Genomic DNA, 22,170 nt, shown 5'->3' with positions numbered 1-22,170 from the left:
TAAGGAACAGCATCAGAGATGGATCTGCTGACTCCAGCATGGTAAAATCGATAGCCTCTATCAGAGCAGGCTAAACACCAGGACTCCCCATTGCCTCCAATCCAACGGTCATCCTCACATCCCTTCCTCTTCATTCCTTTGTACACCACACCAATATCAGCCATGTCACCATCCCTCTCCACCTCCCAGTAATAACGAGATCCAGATAAGCCTTCTCCGCAGAGAACTTGGTAAAGACAGTCAAATCTGTCTGGATGGTCTTCATAATGCTGCTTCGCTTCCACACATGTCACCTTCCTGTTCCCCTCAGACAGAATCAGGTGTGGGTTTGCTGTATTTGGGTCGAGGGTGAGATAACAGGCATCTGTAGACAAAAGGAGAGTTTAATCAAACCACATCTTCATATAAAATGTGGTTTTGTAGGAACAGTGCAAGTATTGATTAGTTACTATGTTACTACAGTTCTGAAAATGCAGTTAATTAGGACTGAAGAGACTTACATTTCCTCAGCCCTGATTTCAGCCTGCACTCTCCACCATGATCCACACTGTAGGACAAACAGGTTATTGACTGACAAAGACCTAATAAAGCAGTCAACATTTAAACCACATTGTTGTGTTCTGGTGCACTATCCAAGTTCATTACTAGAGACATACAGGTATTCTATCCTACCTACTGCATACAGAACAGAGTACAATTCATTACTAGAGACATACAGGTATTACACACTACCTACTGCATACAGAACAGAGTACAATTCATTTCTAGAGACATACAGGTATTCTATCCTACCTACTGCATACAGAACGGAGTACAATTCATTACTAGAGACATACAGGTATTCTATCCTACTGTCACGTCCTGACCAGTATAAGGGGTTATTTGTTATTATAGTTTGGTCAGGGCGTGGCAGGGGTGTGTTTGTTTTGTGTTGTCGGGGTTTTTGGGTATTGTTCTATGTTCTGTATTTCTATGGTTTTTCTATGTTGTGTATTTCTTTGTTGGCCTGGTATGGCTCTCAATCAGGAACAGTTGTACATCGTTGTTGCTGATTGGGAGTTATACTTAGGTAGCCTTTTACTTTTTTCACCTGTCTTTTTCACCCGTCTTTTGTGGGAAGTTGTTTCTTGTTTTGCTGTGTGCCTGACAAGATTGTCTAGTTCGTTCGTTTTCTTGTTTTGTGTAAGTGTTCATAATAAAGTTAATAATGAGCACTCAACCCGCTGCGCCTTGGTCCACTACATACGACAACCGTTACAGAACTTCCCACCACCACCGGACCAAGCAGCGGGGTAAGGAGCTGGAGAGGAGCTATCGGGAGTCGTGGACCTGGGAGGAGATCCTAGCCGGAGAGGGACCATGAAGGAAGGCTGGAGAGGACCGGGAGTGTTATGTTGGAACACAGTTGGCATGGAAGCCTGAGAGGCAGTTTGGCTGGGCACGGGTAGTTTGGCTGGGCCAGGGTTGAGCCCTAAGCCAACTCCCCGTGCTTACCAGAGGCAGTGTGGTACTGGTCAGGCCCCGTGCTATGGGGTGATGTGCACGGCGTCGAGGCCAAGCATCCACAGGCCGGTGTGCTCGGTGCCAGCATCCCGCATTTGCCGGGGGGACCCGGGCACCCAGCCAGTAAGGGTGGTGCCAGTCCTGCGCTTGAGACCGCCAGTACGCTTCCGCGGTCCAGTGTATCCTGTTCCCGCTCCCCGCACTGGCCCTGAGGTGCGTGTCTCCAGTCTGGCGTCTCCAAAGCCAGCACCACGCACCAGGCCTTCAGTCCAGTACGTCCTGTTCCCGCTCCTCGCACTAGCTTTGGGGTGCGTGTCTCCAGTTTGATACCTCCAGTACCAGCCCCACGCACCAGGCCTCCAGTGCGTCAGCCCAGACCAGCTCGTCCTGCTCCTGCTCCTCGCACTAGCCCTGTGGTGCGTGTCCCTAGTCTGGCACCTCCTAAGCCAGTCCGACGCAGCCAGAGTGTCGCCCTCCAGTCCGACGCAGCCAGAGTGTCGCCCTCCAGTCCGACGCAGCCAGAGTGTCGCCCTCCAGTCCGACGCAGCCAGAGTGTCGCCCTCCAGTCCGACGCAGCCAGAGTGTCGCCCTCCAGTCCGACGCAGCCAGAGTGTCGCCCTCCAGTCCGGGGTCGACGGAGAGGGACCTCGCTCTAGAGGCGACACTGAAGTGGGGTGAGCCAGTGGTGGAGCGGGGTCTGCGTCCCGCTCCTGAGCCACCTCCGTAGGGGGAGTATTGGGAAGGGGGGGTGTTGCAGAAGAACCGTCGGTGACGCTGGCCACCCTCCCTTCTCTCCCCTGTAGTTTGGGTTTTTTTTGTTGTGGGTTATTGTTTTGCTAGTTTTTGTGTCAGGTGCATCCGGGGTCTTCACCTTTGGGGGGGGGTACTGTCACGTCCTGACCAGTATAAGGGGTTATTTGTTATTGTAGTTTGGTCAGGGTGTGGCAGGGGTGTGTTTGTTTTGTGTTGTCGGGGTTTTTGGGTATTGTTCTATGTTTTTTCTGTTGTGTATTTCTTTGTTGGACTGGTATGGCTCTCAATCAGGAACAGCTGTACATCGTTGTTGCTGATTGGGAGTCATACTTAGGTAGCCCTTTTTTCACCTGTCTTTTGTGGGAAGTTGTTTCTTGTTTTGCTGTGTGCCTGACAAGACTGTCAAGTTTGTTCGTTTTCTTGTTTTGTGTAACTACATACGACAACCGTTGCACCTACTACTGCATACAGAACGGAGTACAATTCATTACTAGAGACATACAGGTATTCTATCCTATCTACTGCATACAGAACGGAGTACAATTCATTACAAGAGACATACAGGTATTCTATCCTACCTACTGCATACAGAACGGAGTACAATTCATTACTAGACATACAGGTATTATATCCTACCTACTGCATACAGAACAGAGTATAATTCATTACTAGAGACATACAGGTATTCTACCCTACCTACTGCATACAGAACAGAGTACAATTCCAACAGGATATCAGAGATGCAGAAGAAGAGTATTCATGTGGTGATGTATGCTGTGTTGGAGTGCTCAGCCTGCTGAATATACTTCCCCTTAACTTCTTTGGGCTAGGGGGCAGTATTTTCACATCCGGATAAAAAACGTACCCGATTTAATCTGTTTACGACTCCTGCCCAGTAACTAGAATATGCATATAATTATTGGCTTTGGATAGAAAACACCCTAAAGTTTCTAAAACTGTTTGAATGGTGTCTGTGAGTATAACAGAACTCTATGGCAGGCAAAAACTCTATGGCAGGCAGTATTTTCCTTCGGCTGTTTAGCCAATTGCAGATTCCCGGTCGGAATATTATCGCTTTTTTACGAGAATAATGGCATAAAAATTGATTTTAAACAGCGGTTGACATGCTTCGAAGTACGGTAATGAAATATTTAGAAATCTTTTGTCACGAAATGTGCCGTGCGCTTGACCGTTATTTACCATTGGGATAGTGTCTAGAACGCACAAACAAAACGTCGCTGTTGGAACATAACTATGGATTATTTTGGACCAAACCTACATTTGTTATTGAAGTAGAAGTCCTGGGAGTGCATTCTGACGAAGAACAGGAAAGGTAAGACCATTTTTCTTATAGTAAATGTGATTTTGGTGAAGGCTAAACTTGGTGGGTGTCTAAATAGCTAGCCCTGTGATGCCGGGCTATCTACTCAGAATATTGCAAAATGTGCTTCATCCGAAAAGCTATTTTAAAATCGGACATATCGAGTGCATAGAGGAGTAATGTATCTATAATTCTTAAAATAATTGTTATGCTTTTTGTGAACGTTTATCGTGAGTAATTTAGTAAATTGTTAGTAAATTCCCCGGAAGTTTGCGGTGGGTATGCTAGTTCTGAACGTCACATGCTAATGTAAAAAGCTGGTTTTTGATATAAATATGAACTTGATTGAACAAAACATGCATGTATTGTATAACACAATGTCCTAGGTGTGTCATCTGATGAAGATCATCAAAGGTTAGTGCTGCATTTAGCTGTCTTCTGGGTTTTTGTGGCATTATATGCTAGCTTGAAAAATGGGTGTCTGATTATTTCTGGCTGGGTACTCTGCTGACATAATCTAATGTTTTGCTTTCGTTGTAAAGCCTTTTTGAAATCGGACAGTGTGGTTAGATTAACGAGAGTCTTGTCTTTAAATAGCTGTAAAATAGTCATATGTTTGAGAAATTGAAGTAATAGCATTTCAAAGGTTTTGAAAATCGCGCCACAGGATTCAACTGGCTGTTACGTAGGTGGGACGAATTCGTCCCGCCGGTCCTAGAGGGGTTAATTCTACCATCATGTCCTCATGTTACTGACCCTACTACACTACTTATGACACAACCACTGCTCACACTATTAGGACATCTATTCTGACTTACTTCAGCTTCATCAGTTTATATGTGGGATCCACCAGAGCAGCTGAAAGCAGTCCCCCTACAGGGTCTCCTGGGTGATTGTAGCTCAGGTCCAGCTCTTTCAGGTGGGAGGGGTTTGACCTCAGAGCTGAAGACAGAGCAGCACAGCCCTCCTCTGTGACCAGACAGCCAGACAGCCTACAGAGAGAGACACAACAGCTGTCTAGGTTGATGTACTGGTGTCAATCATGTTGTAGGTCACCCATTCATTTGTCCATGACACAAACATTGACATGAAACATCCGATTTTCAGAGTATTTGTTTTACTAAGCTCAGTACTGACCTGACTGAAAAAGCTGTACTTACCCCAATGTGTGTAGTTTACAGTCTGGATCCTCCAGTCCAGCAGACAGCAGTGTAACTCAGCTCAGTACAGAGCTGACTGAAACAGCTGTACTTACCCCAGTGTGTGTAGTTTACAGTCTGGATCCTCCAGTCCAGCAGACAGCAGTGTAACTCAGCTCAGTACAGAGCTGACTGAAACAGCTGTACTTACCCCAGTGTGTGTAGTTTACAGTCTGGATCCTCCAGTCCAGCAGACAGCAGTATAACTCCTGAGTCCTGCAGGTCATTGTCTCTCAGCTCCAGTTGTTTCAGTTGTGAGTTGGGTGAACTCAGGACTGAGGCCAGATCTGAACAGCAACCCTCTGTCAGACCACACTGACCTAGACTAGAGGGCAGAAGATCACATTGTCATGACGTTGGCCTGTGGGTAAGGTTTATGACCCCCCCCCCATAAATACCTTTCTCCCTTCCCCTCTCTTACTGACCCTACTGAAGGACTGCTGTCCTGTTAAATATAGAGAGTCTGGGAACATCAAACAAATGGGGAAAGGAACCATATTTTGGTAATAAAACCAGTTGGAAATATGCTTGATAACGTAATGAGTATGGAGGTCAGTTCATTGTTATCTGGGACATTATGATTGATGACAGGACGACATAAACTGTACCTGAGAAAGTATACACCCTCTAGTTATCAGAGTCACATGGAATTGTTATGCAATTGAAATGTTTGATATTGAAATTGTTTGTTAGGAGATTAAATGTAATTTTAGCTTCCAAATGAGAGAATTGGGTTTTCATAAGGAAAGTGCCCTGCTCGATCAGTGGCCCAACCCTGTGAAGAGACAGGGGTTATAAACGATGAAACACCTCCTTCCCCCCTCTCCACTATATAAGCCTTTGATGAAAAGATAACCAGTAGTTCCAGTACGGGAGGTCTGCAGCCTCTACGTTAGAAGGACACACATGACAAGGACAGAACTAAGCCAACCTCGGCGTGTGCTATGGTATGAACTGGTATGAACTTTGAGCTTATTCACTACAGAAGTGATACTTCCTAGCCGTTGAGTTAGCAGCGGCCGCTGTTGACGGGGGCTAGGAAAGGACGGACGACGGATCCAGTCTAACAGACGGACGAAGATACCACCACGTATCCAATTTACCACCAGAGACATTGTTCCGAGTACAGGAAGATCTGTTGGCCAACCCGGCCAGCATCTACGACCAATCTACCGAAGCGCAGCTCAGAGTAAATATTTATTGCATATTCCTTTTCCAAATGGGCGGTAATTTAGAATGCATAAGATAATGTATTTACGATGGCATAGCTGCTGTTTCTCTGTTCCTAAATCTTCCCGCTCTTTCATTCAAGCCCAACCCCCTTTCCTTTGTGTTACCAGGTTCCGTCCACCGGGACGTTTTCTGTATGACATCATTGGTATTCTGTGTATTTGTAATTCTGTGTGATTAGTTAGGTATTTAGTAAATAAATAATTAAACCCAATTTTGTATTGCTGATTCAACTTGTTAGCCAGGGTTCGTGAAGATAACCAAGAATTTACAACTTTCATTATGAGACTGAAAATAAGTTAAGGGTTAATATTGACTGCTATCGATGTAAAATATTACTAAGTATTTTAAGAGTTTATTCGGAAGATAACAGCTCTATAAACGTTCTTCTGTGGTGCCCCGACTTTCTAGTTAATTACATTTACATGATTAGCTTAATCAGGTAATATTAATTACAGAGAAATCATTTTATAAGTTAGCATGTCATATCACTTAATCCGGCATAGCCAAAGACACGACAACATGATTAACACATGTTTAAAACATCCACATAATAACTAATACTGAAGATATTTAACTCACACTAGTGTCTGTATGTTGCAGAGTGGACTGGTTAGTCCAACACAGAGCAGCTCCACTCCTCTGTCTTCCAGGTCATTGTTGCTGAGGTCCAGTTCTCTCAGGGGGGAGTTTGGTGTCTGCAGAGCTGAGGCCAGAGTCTCACAGGATTTATATGTGAGATGACAGCCATCCAGTCTGAAGAGAGGAGATAATCTGTTATATGTACAAATCCTTCATTATAATGATAATATATACATCAACTCAATAACAGAACTTACAGTGCTCTCTTGCAGGTTTTCACTACCGGCAGCAACCTCTGATAACCTTCCTCTGATGTGTTGTATGTCTTCAGGTCAAACTCCTCCAGCACCTCCTCTGACATCAGAAACAGGTAGGCCAGGGCTGAACATTGGTCAGGTTTTAGTCTTGTTCCTGAAAGAGTTCCTGATCGCAGGGAGGTCTGCATGTCTTCAACTAGAGAGTTGGCACCAAGTTCATTCAGACAGTGGAACAAGTTGATGATCCTTTCTGGTGAGGATTCCTCCTCGATCATGTCTGAAAGGTACCTGACTGTTCTCTCAACTGTTTCCTTATTGTTCTGTGTTGTACTTCCTGTCTGTGTCAGAAGGCCTCGTAACAGATGCTGATTGGACTCCAGTGAGAGGCCCAGAAGGAAGCGGAGGAACAGGTCCAGGTGTCCATTCTCACTCTTCAAGGCCTGGTCCACTGCTCTCCTGTGTAAGTCAGACAACTGGATTGACTCCTTCTCTTCATCACTAGTGGGGGAGAAAACATTTTCCTTCTTGTCCAGACATGATTCTAAAACATGCAGTGCTGCTAGAAACTCCTGAATGCTCAGATGCACAAAGCTGTAGACCTTCTCTTGGTACAGCCCAGATTCTTCTTTAAAGATCTCTGTACACAATGCTGAGTACTCTGATGCCTCTGTGACATCAAGGCCACACTCTCTCAGGTCCTCCTCATAGAAGATCAGGTTGCCCTTCTGCAGCTGTTGGAAAGCCAGCTTGGCCAGTTTCAGGATCATCTCTTTGTCTGACTGAGACAGGTCCTTTGGGTTTGTTTCTGTGGATGTGTTGTACTTCCTGTTCTTCACAATGATTTGGATGAGAATGAAGTGTGAGTACATCTGGGTCAGAGTTTTGGGGACTTCATCATTCTCTGCCTCTTTCAGCATCATCTCAAGGACAGTGGCTGATATCCAACAGAAGACTGGCATGTGGCACATGATGTGGAGGCTCCTTGATGTCTTCATGTGTTTGATGATTTCATTGGCCAGATTCTGATCTGGGATTTTCTTCCTGAAGTATTCCTCTTTCTGTGGATCATTGAACCCTCGTACCTCTGTCACCTGGTCAACACACACAGGAGGGATCTGATTGGCTGCTGCAGGTCGTGTGGTTATCCAGAGGAGAGCAGAGGGAAGCAGATTCCCCTCGATGAGATTTGTCAGTAGCACGTCCACTGAGGTTGGCTTCGTGACATCACAGCACTTCTCATTGTTTTTGAAGTCTAGAGGAAGTCGACACTCATCCAGACCATCAAAAATGAAAACAGTTTTGGTTTCACCATCTTCAATGCTGTCAATCTCTTTCAGCTCTGAGAAGTAGTGGGAAAGAAGTTGCATCAGACTGTATTGGTCCTTTTTCAGGTTCAGATCACGGAAAGGAAGAGGAAACATGAAATGAACGTCCTGATTTGCTTTTCCCTCTGCCCAGTCAAGGAGGAACTTCTGCACAGAGACTGTTTTTCCAATGCCAGCGATTCCTTTTGTCAGCACAGTTCTGATAGGTTTGTCTTGTCCAGGTAAAGGCTTGAAGATGTCATTGCATTTGATTGGTGTCTCTTGTGTGGTTTGTTTCTTGGATGCCATCTCTATCTGTCTAACCTCATGTTCATTATTGAGCCCTCCACTTCCACCCTCTGTGATGTAGAGCTCTGTGTAGATGTCCTTTAACAGACTTTGGTTTCCATGGTGTCCAATTCCTTCAGATATGTGTTGATACTTGTGTTTCAGTTTAGCCTTAATGTCTTGTTGGACTGTCAGCAGAGTTTCACCTGTAGGAAAACAATGAGATTGATATGAATACCATAAAACTAGAAGATTAACTTCTATGGGCAACGTGGGACGCCACCGTCCCACCCGCGGTACACACTATCAACAGCCAGTGAAATATCAGAGCGCCAAATTTGAAAACAACAAAATGTCATAATTCAAATTTCTCAAACATACAACTATTTTACACCATTTTATAGATAAACATCTCCTTAATCCAACCACGTTGTACGATTTCAAAAAGGCTTTACGGCGAAAGCATAAAGTTAGATTATGTTAGGACAGTACATAGACAAAACATTACACACAGCCATTTTTTATGCAAGAACAGGCGTCACCAAAAGCAGAAAACCAGCTAAAATTATGCACTAACTTTTGACAATCTTCATCAGATGACACTCCTAGGACATTATGTTAGACAATACATGCATTATTTGTTCTATCAAGTTCATATGTATATCCAAAAACAGCATTTTACAATGGAGGTGATGTTCAGAAAATATTTTGCCTCCAAAAATGCCGGTGAATCAGCACAAAGATCTACAAAAATACTCGTCATAAACGTTGATTAAATATTAAACTGTTATTCAAAGAATTATAGATTAACATCTCCTGAATGCAATCGCGCTGACAGATTTCAAAATAACTTTACTGGGAGAGCACACTTTGCAATAATCTGAGTATTGTGCTCAGAAAAAAAACAGCAGGCAATTATAGACACCGGCCATCTTGGAGACTCTAAATTCATATATAGCATTAGAAATATTCACTTACCTTTAATCTTCATCAGAAGGCACTTCCAGGAATCCCAGGTCCACAATAAATGTTGTTTTGTTCGATAAAGTTCATAATTTATGTCCAAATAACTCCATGTTGTTTGCGCGTTCAGTAGGCTACTCAAAATGTAGGACGCGCGAGGGAAATGTGACGACGAAAGTCAAGAAAAAGTTCTATTTACGTTCGTTCAAACATGTCAAACGTTGTATAGCATCAATCTTTAGGGCCTTGAGAACGTGAAACTTCAGTAATATTCCAACCGGACCCATGCATTGCCTTGAAAAACGTTTTGAAACAAAGTGGACTTCTCACATGAACGCGCCCTATGAACTCAATGGATTTTCAGGGCACCTGCTTACCAGCGTTCTCCTTTGGTCTGTGTTTACCGCAAAAGGCTCAAACAACTTTCTAAGACTGTTGACATCTAGTGGAAGCCTTAGGAAGTGCTATTTGAGTCCTATGTGTGTGTCAGAAAGGCAAGGACTTAAGAAAACTACAGGAACCAGACTTTCATTTCCTCTAAGGATTTCTCTCAGGTTTTTGCCTGCCATATGAGTTCTGTTATACTCACAGACATCATTCAAACAGTTTTGGAAACTTTAGAGTGTTTTCTATCCAAATCTACTAATCATTTGCAAATATTTGACTCTGGGCCGGAGTATTAGGCCATTTACTCTGGGCACGATTTTCATCCAAAAGTGAAAATACTGCCCCCTAGCCCTAAAAGGTTTAGCTTTTGACAGTTAAAACTTATCAACATGATCTAATATTAATTTGATCAATAGAGAAAGATATAAAAGGTGTGTGTTGGTGTGGACGGGGGGGGATGTTGTAACTCCCAGTCTTACTTCTCATATCCAGAGGCCTGTGGGTGAACATTACAGCACCCTCGTTGCCAGTCCTCTCCATCGTCTCAACTGAATTCTGAACATTTTCATAGTCCAACTGGTAGTCAAAGCTTTTCATTTGTTGTTCAGACATTTTGTCATGTCTCAGAGGTTCCTGGCTGGATGAAGGTGACTCTGCTCTGGGCTTCTGGACACTTTCAACAAAACAGGGAGACAGATCACTTCATCAATAGAGCATCAATATCACATCAACAACTACATAGCTTAACTTAAGTCCTAATGTATCTTAAAACTGAGTGGCTGCTGTTCTGAATCCTCTGGAAGCCTTTTCTAGATCGCAAAACAACAGAAGCTCCTACGTACGTATGTATGTGATTCTGTACTTGACGTAGTCTCTGTTCGACTCATTCACTGCCCAGAAAACAGAGTACTCTGGTGATTTCAGTGATGAATGTTAAAAAATAAAGTTTGATTCAGATCTATGTCTACATACTGATAGTATTCTACAGATATAATATAATAGCATAACATTACTGGAAGACAAAAAACACCACATTTCTTATGAGATTTTAAGATGACTGTGCGAATGGTCAAATTTCTCATGCGCCCAAAACCCAACAGAGCACCACTAGACAAAATATGTGCTGTGATTGAATCAAAACACACGTATGCTGCAGGTTGTTAACACCATCTCCTCTAAAATTCACTCACTGTACTTCACTCAAAACAGCTGTCATGACGTTGCCCTCTTTGGGTACAGTGAGCACCATCCCCCCTCTCTCTATACTCCCTACACCAGGCTCTGTTAGGCAGGTCATATATTCCTGGAGGAGATTCTCTCCTCATGGCCAAAGTATAAGAGAGTTTTCATAGAGAGAACAAAAGGAATTTCTTCCACCTCACAGAACTTGAGAACCGAACAATATTCATGTTCTGGAGAATGTATAAAAGGTTGGTGACGTAGCCAGCTACGAACTGGTCAGTTTGGTACAATTTTGTGAAACTCATGAGAGACAATACAGCCACATTACCATAACCCTGTTTATACAAGAGTCTCAGTTATGAGGCTTACATCTAGTTGTTGTATAAAATGAATGAGTAAAGATGAAACTATTTGTGAAATTATGTAATGGGATTTTAGACTGTTTAATGAAGGAAACTCCAATTCTTTTTGGAGTTTAACTAAATCAGAGGCCCGCCCATGAGCGCAGACATTGAGCTGGCGTCATGGGACCGCCCCTTTCTGCTCCTCCGAATATAACCCTAACTTGGGATTTTATCTTCAGACCATGCTTTTCTCAATTACGAGAGGGTTAAGGTTTGAGTAGAGACAAGCTTACCTCAATTACGAGAGGGCTAAGGTTTGAGCCCATTTCTGAATTCTTAACCATACCACGTGGTTAAACTCTTAGACTATCTAACCGACAGAATAAGAACAAATCTTTGATACTAATTACTAGTCTGCAGCTAGGAATTCGATATCAGTGAACGCGAAGACCGACAACTGTCGAAACATCTATTCTATAACGACATTGCTGAATGTTACTCTGAACTATCCATCCTAACCACGGCAGAGAGAGAGAGGGCGGACAAACTCTCCAACAGAAACTAACTTTCCAACAGAGATCAGGACGACACACTGAGCGTAAATATATATATTGATTGCAATTATTCCCGAATGAGTGAGCGTTCATGTGCAAAGGGTTAGCATTTCAATTGTTATAATTATCAACTTTGTGGTGTCTTATCTCAGTGGACCCCCACTTCCCTTTTGTCCACCAAGCTGCGATGCCGGTTTAGCCCACATCCGCTATCATTTCCTTGTAACTATATCTACTGTTTCTTTGAGCATTTCTGTGATTTATTTAGTAAATAAATGATTTACTAACTAAGACAATTTATGTATGGATGACTCATAGTGAAGACTGGGTTCGTGCAGATAACCAACAATTTACGACATTCGGAATGAGACTAACGTGGGTTAAAGACTAATTAATTAATGAGAAGACTAATTGATCAGATATTAAAATATCTGAAAGTTATATTAGGAAAATGACAACTTTGTAATCTGAATTTTTTCCTTGGTGCCCCGACTTCCTAGTTAATTCCTAGAATATGTGGACAACTACAAATACCTAGGTGTCTGGTTAGACTAAACTCTCCTTCCAGACTCACATCAAACATCTCCAATCCAAAGTTAAATCAAGAATTGGCTTCCTATTTCGCAACAAAGCATCCTTCACTCATGCTGCCAAACATATCCTCGTAAAACTGACCATCCTACTGATCCTCGACTTCGGCGATGTCATTTACAAAATAGCCTCCAATACCCTACTCAACAAACTGGATGCAGTCTATCATAGTGCCATCCATTTTGTCACCAAAGCCCCATATACTACCCACCACTGCGACCTGTACGCTCTCGTTGGCTGGCCTTCGCTTCATAATCATCGCCAAACCCACTGGCTCCAGGTCATCTACAAGACCCTGCTAGGTAAAGTCCCCCCTTATCTCCGCTCACTGGTCACCATTGCAGCACCCACCTGTAGCACGCGCTCCAGCAGGTAAATCTCTCTGGTCACCCCCAAAGCCAATTCCTCCTTTGGCCGTCTCTCTTTCCAGTTCTCTGCTGCCAATGACTGGAACGAACTACAAAAATCTCTGAAGCTGGAAACACTTATCTCCCTCACTAGCTTTAAGCACCAGCTGTCAGAGCAGCTCACAGATCACTGCACCTGTACATAGCCCATCTATACTTTAGCCCAAACAATTACCTCTTCCCCTACTGTATTTATTTATTTTATTTTGCTCCTTTGCACCCCATTATTTACATTTACATTTACATGATATCCAGTGGAACAACCACTTTACAATAGTGCATCTAAATCTTTTTGGGGGGGGGGGGGGGGGGGGTTAGAAGGATTACTTTATCCTATCCCAGGTATTCCTTAAAGAGGTGGGGTTTCAGGTGTCTCCGGAAGGTGGTGATTGACTCCGCTGTCCTATTATCTCTATTTCTACTTTGCACTTTCTTCTACTACAAATCTACCATTCCAGTGTTTTACTTGCTATATTGTATTTACTTTGCCACCATGGCCTTTTTTGCCTTTACCTCCCTTACCTCACCTCATTTGCTCACATTGTACATAGCCTTATTTTTCTACTGTATTATTGACTGTATGTTTGTTTTACTCCATGTGTAACTCTGTGTTGTTGTATGTTGTCGAACTGCTTTGCTTTATCTTGGCCAGGTCGCAATTGTACATGAGAACTTGTTCTCAACTTGCCAACCTGGTTAAATAAAGGTGAAATAAATAAATAAATAAATAAATAAATAAATAAAATGACATCTGCCTGATTAATCACGTACTAATAATTACAGAGAATTGATTTAATAAACTACAAATAAGTCTTCAGTTTAATGATGCCAAAGACACGACACAGCACTGTACAAAACTCAAGAACTGATTGAGATCAACTGGTTGGCATGCAGAGATGCTGCAGGGAAGAATTTTCATTAACGATTGAGAGTGAAAAAAGTTAATGGAGGTCGACCACAAACGTGTGTGTAAAGTAGAGGTTGAGAAACACATGGATGTAACCAGGCTTCCATAAAACCTTTTATGCCGGTAAAGTACATCTCGGATACAATTTCTAAAGACGGGCCTGATATGTCGGTAAACTCAAACTCACTAAATCTCAGGAAGTAGCTTGAAGAGGAATCATACTTGCAACCATGAATCTCAATGTGTGACCACAGAATTCAAAATAAAAACTCACAGGGTTTTGTAATCATTATTATCCCATAAAGATCAATCTTCCTCTTTTTTCCATAACAGGAATGTCATCATGTAGGTAGTCTACCTGCACCATAACAGGAATCTATTAATGTAGGTAGTCTACCTGCACCATAACAGGAATCTATTAATGTAGGTAGTCTACCTGCACCATAACAGGAATCTATTAATGTAGGTAGTCTACCTGCACCATAACAGGAATGTCATCATGTAGGTAGTCTACCTGCACCATAACAGGAATGTCATCATGTAGGTAGTCTACCTGCACCATAACAGGAATCTATTAATGTAGGTAGTCTACCTGCACCATAACAGGAATCTATTAATGTAGGTAGTCTACCTGCACCATAACAGGAATGTCATCATGTAGGTAGTCTACCTGCACCATAACAGGAATCTATTAATGTAGGTAGACTACCTGCACCATAACAGGAATCTATTAATGTAGGTAGTCTACCTGCACCATAACAGGAATGTCATCATGTAGGTAGTCTACCTGCACCATAACAGGAATCTATTAATGTAGGTAGTCTACCTGCACCATAACAGGAATCTATTAATGTAGGTAGTCTACCTGCACCATAACAGGAATGTCATCATGTAGGTAGTCTACCTGCACCATAACAGGAATCTATTAATGTAGGTAGTCTACCTGCACCATAACAGGAATCTATTAATGTAGGTAGTCTACCTGCACCATACCAGGAATGTCATCGCGTAGGTAGTCTACCTGCACCATTACAGGAATCTATTAATGTAGGTAGTCTACCTGCACCATAACAGGAATGTCATCATGTAGGTAGTCTACCTGCACCATAACAGGAATCTATTCATGTAGGTAGTCTACCTGCACCATACCAGGAATGTCATCGCGTAGGTAGTCTACCTGCACCATTACAGGAATCTATTAATGTAGGTAGTCTACCTGCACCATAACAGGAATGTCATCATGTAGGTAGTCTACCTGCACCATAACAGGAATCTATTAATGTAGGTAGTCTACCTGCACCATAACAGGAATCTATTAATGTAGGTAGTCTACCTGCACCATACCAGGAATGTCATCACGTAGGTAGTCTACCTGCACCATTACAGGAATCTATTAATGTAGGTAGTCTACCTGCACCATAACAGGAATGTCATCATGTAGGTAGTCTACCTGCACCATAACAGGAATCTATTCATGTAGGTAGTCTACCTGCACCATAACAGGAATCTATTAATGTAGGTAGTCTACCTGCACCATAACAGGAATGTCATCATGTAGGTAGTCTACCTGCACCATAACAGGAATGTCATCATGTAGGTAGTCTACCTGCACCATAACAGGAATGTCATCATGTAGGTACTCTACCTGCACCATAACAGGAATCTATTCATGTAGGTAGTCTACCTGCACCATAACAGGAATCTATTAATGTAGGTTGTCTACCTGCACCATAACAGGAATGTTATCATGTAGGTAGTCTACCTGCACCATAACAGGAATGTCATCATGTAGGTAGTCTACCTGCACCATAACAGGAATGTCATCATGTAGGTAGTCTACCTCCACCATAACAGGAATCTATTAATGTAGGTAGTCTACCTGCACCATAACAGGAATCTATTAATGTAGGTAGTCTACCTGCACCATAACAGGAATCTATTAATGTAGGTAGTCTACCTGCACCATAAGAGGAATCTATTAATGTAGGTAGTCTACCTGCACCATAACATGAATCTATTAATGTAGGTCAGTCTACCTGCACCATAACAGGAATGTCATCATGTAGGTAGTCTACCTGCACCATAACAGGAATGTCATCATGTAGGTAGTCTACCTGCACCATAACAGGAATCTATTAATGTAGGTAGTCTACCTGCACCATAACAGGAATATATTAATGTAGGTAGTCTACTTGCACCATAACAGGAATCTATTAATGTAGGTAGTCTACCTGCACCATAACAGGAATCTATTAATGTAGGTAGTCTACCTGCACCATAACAGGAATCTATTAATGTAGGTAGTCTACCTGCACCATAACAGGAATCTATTCATGTAGGTAGTCTACCTGCACCATAACAGGAATGTCATCATGTAGGTAGTCTACCTGCACCATAACAGGAATCTATTAATGTAGGTAGTCTACCTGCACCATAACAGGAATCTATTAATGTAGGTAGTCTACCTGCACCATAACAGGAATGTCATCATGTAGGTAGTCTACCTGCACCATAACAGGAATCTATTAATGTAGGTAGTCTACCTGCACCATAACAGGAATCTATTAATGTAGGTAGTCTACCTGCACCATACCAGGAATGTCATCGCGTAGGTAGTCTACCTGCACCATTACAGGAATCTATTAATGTAGGTAGTCTACCTGCACCATAACAGGAATGTCATCATGTAGGTAGTCTACCTGCACCATAACAGGAATCTATTCATGTAGGTAGTCTACCTGCACCATACCAGGAATGTCATCGCGTAGGTAGTCTACCTGCACCATTACAGGAATCTATTAATGTAGGTAGTCTACCTGCACCATAACAGGAATGTCATCATGTAGGTAGTCTACCTGCACCATAACAGGAATCTATTAATGTAGGTAGTCTACCTGCACCATAACAGGAATCTATTAATGTAGGTAGTCTACCTGCACCATACCAGGAATGTCATCACGTAGGTAGTCTACCTGCACCATTACAGGAATCTATTAATGTAGGTAGTCTACCTGCACCATAACAGGAACGTCATCATGTAGGTAGTCTACCTGCACCATAACAGGAATCTATTAATGTAGGTAGTGTACCTGCACCATAACAGGAATCTATTAATGTAGGTAGTCTACCTGCACCATAACAGGAATCTATTAATGTAGGTAGTCTACCTGCACCATAACAGGAATGTCATCATGTAGGTAGTCTACCTGCACCATAACAGGAATGTCATCATGTAGGTAGTCTACCTGCACCATAACAGGAATCTATTAATGTAGGTAGTCTACCTGCACCATAACAGGAATCTATTAATGTAGGTAGTCTACCTGCACCATAACAGGAATGTCATCATGTAGGTAGTCTACCTGCATCATAACAGGAATCTATTAATGTAGGTAGTCTACCTGCACCATAACAGGAATCTATTAATGTAGGTAGTCTACCTGCACCATAACAGGAATGTCATCATGTAGGTAGTCTACCTGCACCATAACAGGAATCTATTAATGTAGGTAGTCTACCTGCACCATAACAGGAATCTATTAATGTAGGTAGTCTACCTGCACCATAACAGGAATGTCATCATGTAGGTAGTCTACCTGCACCATAACAGGAATCTATTAATGTAGGTAGTCTACCTCCACCATAACAGGAATCTATTAATGTAGGTAGTCTACCTGCACCATACCAGGAATGTCATCGCGTAGGTAGTCTACCTGCACCATTACAGGAATCTATTAATGTAGGTAGTCTACCTGCACCATAACAGGAATGTCATCATGTAGGTAGTCTACCTGCACCATAACAGGAATCTATTCATGTAGGTAGTCTACCTGCACCATACCAGGAATGTCATCGCGTAGGTAGTCTACCTGCACCATTACAGGAATCTATTAATGTAGGTAGTCTACCTGCACCATAACAGGAATGTCATCATGTAGGTAGTCTACCTGCACCATAACAGGAATCTATTAATGTAGGTAGTCTACCTGCACCATAACAGGAATCTATTAATGTAGGTAGTCTACCTGCACCATACCAGGAATGTCATCACGTAGGTAGTCTACCTGCACCATTACAGGAATCTATTAATGTAGGTAGTCTACCTGCACCATAACAGGAATGTCATCATGTAGGTAGTCTACCTGCACCATAACAGGAATCTATTCATGTAGGTAGTCTACCTGCACCATAACAGGAATCTATTAATGTAGGTAGTCTACCTGCACCATAACAGGAATGTCATCATGTAGGTAGTCTACCTGCACCATAACAGGAATGTCATCATGTAGGTAGTCTACCTGCACCATAACAGGAATGTCATCATGTAGGTACTCTACCTGCACCATAACAGGAATCTATTCATGTAGGTAGTCTACCTGCACCATAACAGGAATCTATTAATGTAGGTTGTCTACCTGCACCATAACAGGAATGTTATCATGTAGGTAGTCTACCTGCACCATAACAGGAATGTCATCATGTAGGTAGTCTACCTGCACCATAACAGGAATGTCATCATGTAGGTAGTCTACCTCCACCATAACAGGAATCTATTAATGTAGGTAGTCTACCTGCACCATAACAGGAATCTATTAATGTAGGTAGTCTACCTGCACCATAACAGGAATCTATTAATGTAGGTAGTCTACCTGCACCATAAGAGGAATCTATTAATGTAGGTAGTCTACCTGCACCATAACATGAATCTATTAATGTAGGTCAGTCTACCTGCACCATAACAGGAATGTCATCATGTAGGTAGTCTACCTGCACCATAACAGGAATGTCATCATGTAGGTAGTCTACCTGCACCATAACAGGAATCTATTAATGTAGGTAGTCTACCTGCACCATAACAGGAATATATTAATGTAGGTAGTCTACTTGCACCATAACAGGAATCTATTAATGTAGGTAGTCTACCTGCACCATAACAGGAATCTATTAATGTAGGTAGTCTACCTGCACCATAACAGGAATCTATTAATGTAGGTAGTCTACCTGCACCATAACAGGAATCTATTCATGTAGGTAGTCTACCTGCACCATAACAGGAATGTCATCATGTAGGTAGTCTACCTGCACCATAACAGGAATCTATTAATGTAGGTAGTCTACCTGCACCATAACAGGAATCTATTAATGTAGGTAGTCTACCTGCACCATAACAGGAATGTCATCATGTAGGTAGTCTACCTGCACCATAACAGGAATCTATTAATGTAGGTAGTCTACCTGCACCATAACAGGAATCTATTAATGTAGGTAGTCTACCTGCACCATACCAGGAATGTCATCGCGTAGGTAGTCTACCTGCACCATTACAGGAATCTATTAATGTAGGTAGTCTACCTGCACCATAACAGGAATGTCATCATGTAGGTAGTCTACCTGCACCCTAACAGGAATCTATTCATGTAGGTAGTCTACCTGCACCATACCAGGAATGTCATCGCGTAGGTAGTCTACCTGCACCATTACAGGAATCTATTAATGTAGGTAGTCTACCTGCACCATAACAGGAATGTCATCATGTAGGTAGTCTACCTGCACCATAACAGGAATCTATTAATGTAGGTAGTCTACCTGCACCATAACAGGAATCTATTAATGTAGGTAGTCTACCTGCACCATACCAGGAATGTCATCACGTAGGTAGTCTACCTGCACCATTACAGGAATCTATTAATGTAGGTAGTCTACCTGCACCATAACAGGAATGTCATCATGTAGGTAGTCTACCTGCACCATAACAGGAATCTATTCATGTAGGTAGTCTACCTGCACCATAACAGGAATCTATTAATGTAGGTAGTCTACCTGCACCATAACAGGAATGTCATCATGTAGGTAGTCTACCTGCACCATAACAGGAATGTCATCATGTAGGTAGTCTACCTGCACCATAACAGGAATGTCATCATGTAGGTACTCTACCTGCACCATAACAGGAATCTATTCATGTAGGTAGTCTACCTGCACCATAACAGGAATCTATTAATGTAGGTTGTCTACCTGCACCATAACAGGAATGTCATCATGTAGGTAGTCTACCTGCACCATAACAGGAATGTCATCATGTAGGTAGTCTACCTGCACCATAACAGGAATGTCATCATGTAGGTAGTCTACCTCCACCATAACAGGAATCTATTAATGTAGGTAGTCTACCTGCACCATAACAGGAATCTATTAATGTAGGTAGTCTACCTGCACCATAACAGGAATCTATTAATGTAGGTAGTCTACCTGCACCATAAGAGGAATCTATTAATGTAGGTAGTCTACCTGCACCATAACATGAATCTATTAATGTAGGTCAGTCTACCTGCACCATAACAGGAATGTCATCATGTAGGTAGTCTACCTGCACCATAACAGGAATGTCATCATGTAGGTAGTCTACCTGCACCATAACAGGAATCTATTAATGTAGGTAGTCTACCTGCACCATAACAGGAATCTATTAATGTAGGTAGTCTACCTGCACCATAACAGGAATCTATTAATGTAGGTAGTCTACCTGCACCATAACAGGAATCTATTAATGTAGGTAGTCTACCTGCACCATAACAGGAATCTATTCATGTAGGTAGTCTACCTGCACCATAACAGGAATGTCATCATGTAGGTAGTCTACCTGCACAATAACAGGAATCTATTAATGTAGGTAGTCTACCTGCACCATAACAGGAATCTATTAATGTAGGTAGTCTACCTGCACCATAACAGGAATGTCATCATGTAGGTAGTCTACCTGCACCATAACAGGAATGTCATCATGTAGGTAGTCTACCTGCACCATAACAGGAATCTATTAATGTAGGTAGTCTACCTGCACCATAACAGGAATATATTAATGTAGGTAGTCTACTTGCACCATAACAGGAATCTATTAATGTAGGTAGTCTACCTGCACCATAACAGGAATCTATTAATGTAGGTAGTCTACCTGCACCATAACAGGAATCTATTAATGTAGGTAGTCTACCTGCACCATAACAGGAATCTATTAATGTAGGTAGTCTACCTGCACCATAACAGGAATCTATTCATGTAGGTAGTCTACCTGCACCATAACAGGAATGTCATCATGTAGGTAGTCTACCTGCACCATAACAGGAATGTATTAATGTAGGTAGTCTACCTGCACCATAACAGGAATCTATTAATGTAGGTAGTCTACCTGCACAATAACAGGAATCTATTAATGTAGGTAGTCTACCTGCACCATAACAGGAATGTCATCATGTAGGTAGTCTACCTGCACCATAACAGGAATCTATTAATGTAGGTAGTCTACCTGCACCATAACAGGAATCTATTAATGTAGCTAGTCTACCTGCACCATAACAGGAATCTATTAATGTAGGTAGTCTACCTGCACCATAACAGGAATCTATTAATGTAGGTAGTCTACCTGCACCATAACAGGAATCTATTAATGTAGGTAGTCTACCTGCACCATAACAGGAATCTATTAATGTAGGTAGTCTACCTGCACCATTACAGGAATCTATTAATGTAGGTAGTCTACCTGCACCATAACAGGAATCTATTAATGTAGGTAGTCTACCTGCACCATAACAGGAATCTATTAATGTAGGTAGTCTACCTGCACCATAACAGGAATCTATTAATGTAGGTAGTCTACTTGCACCATAACAGGAATATATTAATGTAGGTAGTCTACCTGCACCATAAGAGGAATCTATTAATGTAGGTAGTCTACCTGCACCATAACAGGAATCTATTAATGTAGGTAGTCTACCTGCACCATAACAGGAATCTATTAATGTAGGTAGTCTACCTGCACCATAACAGGAATATATTAATGTAGGTAGTCTACCTGCACCATAACAGGAATCTATTAATGTAGGTAGTCTACCTGCACCATAACAGGAATGTAATCATGTAGGTAGTCTACCTGCACCATAACAGGAATCTATTAATGTAGGTAGTCTACCTGCACCATAATAGGAATGTCATCATGTAGGTAGTCTACCTGCACCATAACAGGAATCTATTAATGTAGGTAGTCTACCTGCACCATAACAGGAATGTCATCACGTAGGGAGTCTACATCCCTGGTGGGAAAATATTAATGTAATTTTTCTGCTGATTTTAGAATATTGACATTAAAATATGTTTCACCAGCTGGAAAGAAACCTAGCTTGTGTTTGCAGTTGGTCCTAGGATTTTTTAACTTAATGATATAGGCCTACATGTTATGTAATTTGGAAACACTTCTCTTAAAATGTGTTGTATATCTTTAAAATAACTATATTTACAATTGATCTCTTACCTCTTAGAACTGGTGTCTTGAGGCAGACTCTTTTTAGAGGCAGTGGCCCCCTCCTCTCTCTCCCCAGAGAGACTCATTTTAGGGGCAGTGGTC

General features: G+C 42.1%; 1 protein-coding gene across 1 annotated transcript; it reads right to left on the bottom strand.

The window, feature by feature from the left end:
- Positions 1-518: 518 nt before the first annotated feature.
- Positions 519-22,152, bottom strand: LOC115190843 (protein NLRC3-like). Its single transcript, XM_029748903.1, has 7 exons — positions 22,078-22,152; positions 10,267-10,460; positions 6,846-8,643; positions 6,589-6,762; positions 4,928-5,101; positions 4,544-4,569; positions 519-547 (listed from the first exon to the last, which is right to left on the bottom strand). The coding sequence occupies exons 2-7, from the start codon at positions 10,397-10,399 to the stop codon at positions 519-521; spliced, it is 2,334 nt and encodes a 777-aa protein (XP_029604763.1). The 5' UTR covers positions 10,400-10,460; positions 22,078-22,152.
- Positions 22,153-22,170: the final 18 nt, after the last annotated feature.

This window comes from Salmo trutta, unplaced genomic scaffold, assembly GCF_901001165.1.
Source record: "Salmo trutta unplaced genomic scaffold, fSalTru1.1, whole genome shotgun sequence".
Lineage (NCBI taxonomy): Eukaryota > Metazoa > Chordata > Actinopteri > Salmoniformes > Salmonidae > Salmo > Salmo trutta.
The sequence above is the reverse complement of the archived record's forward strand: the minus strand, read 5'-3'. Positions and strand labels throughout refer to the sequence as shown.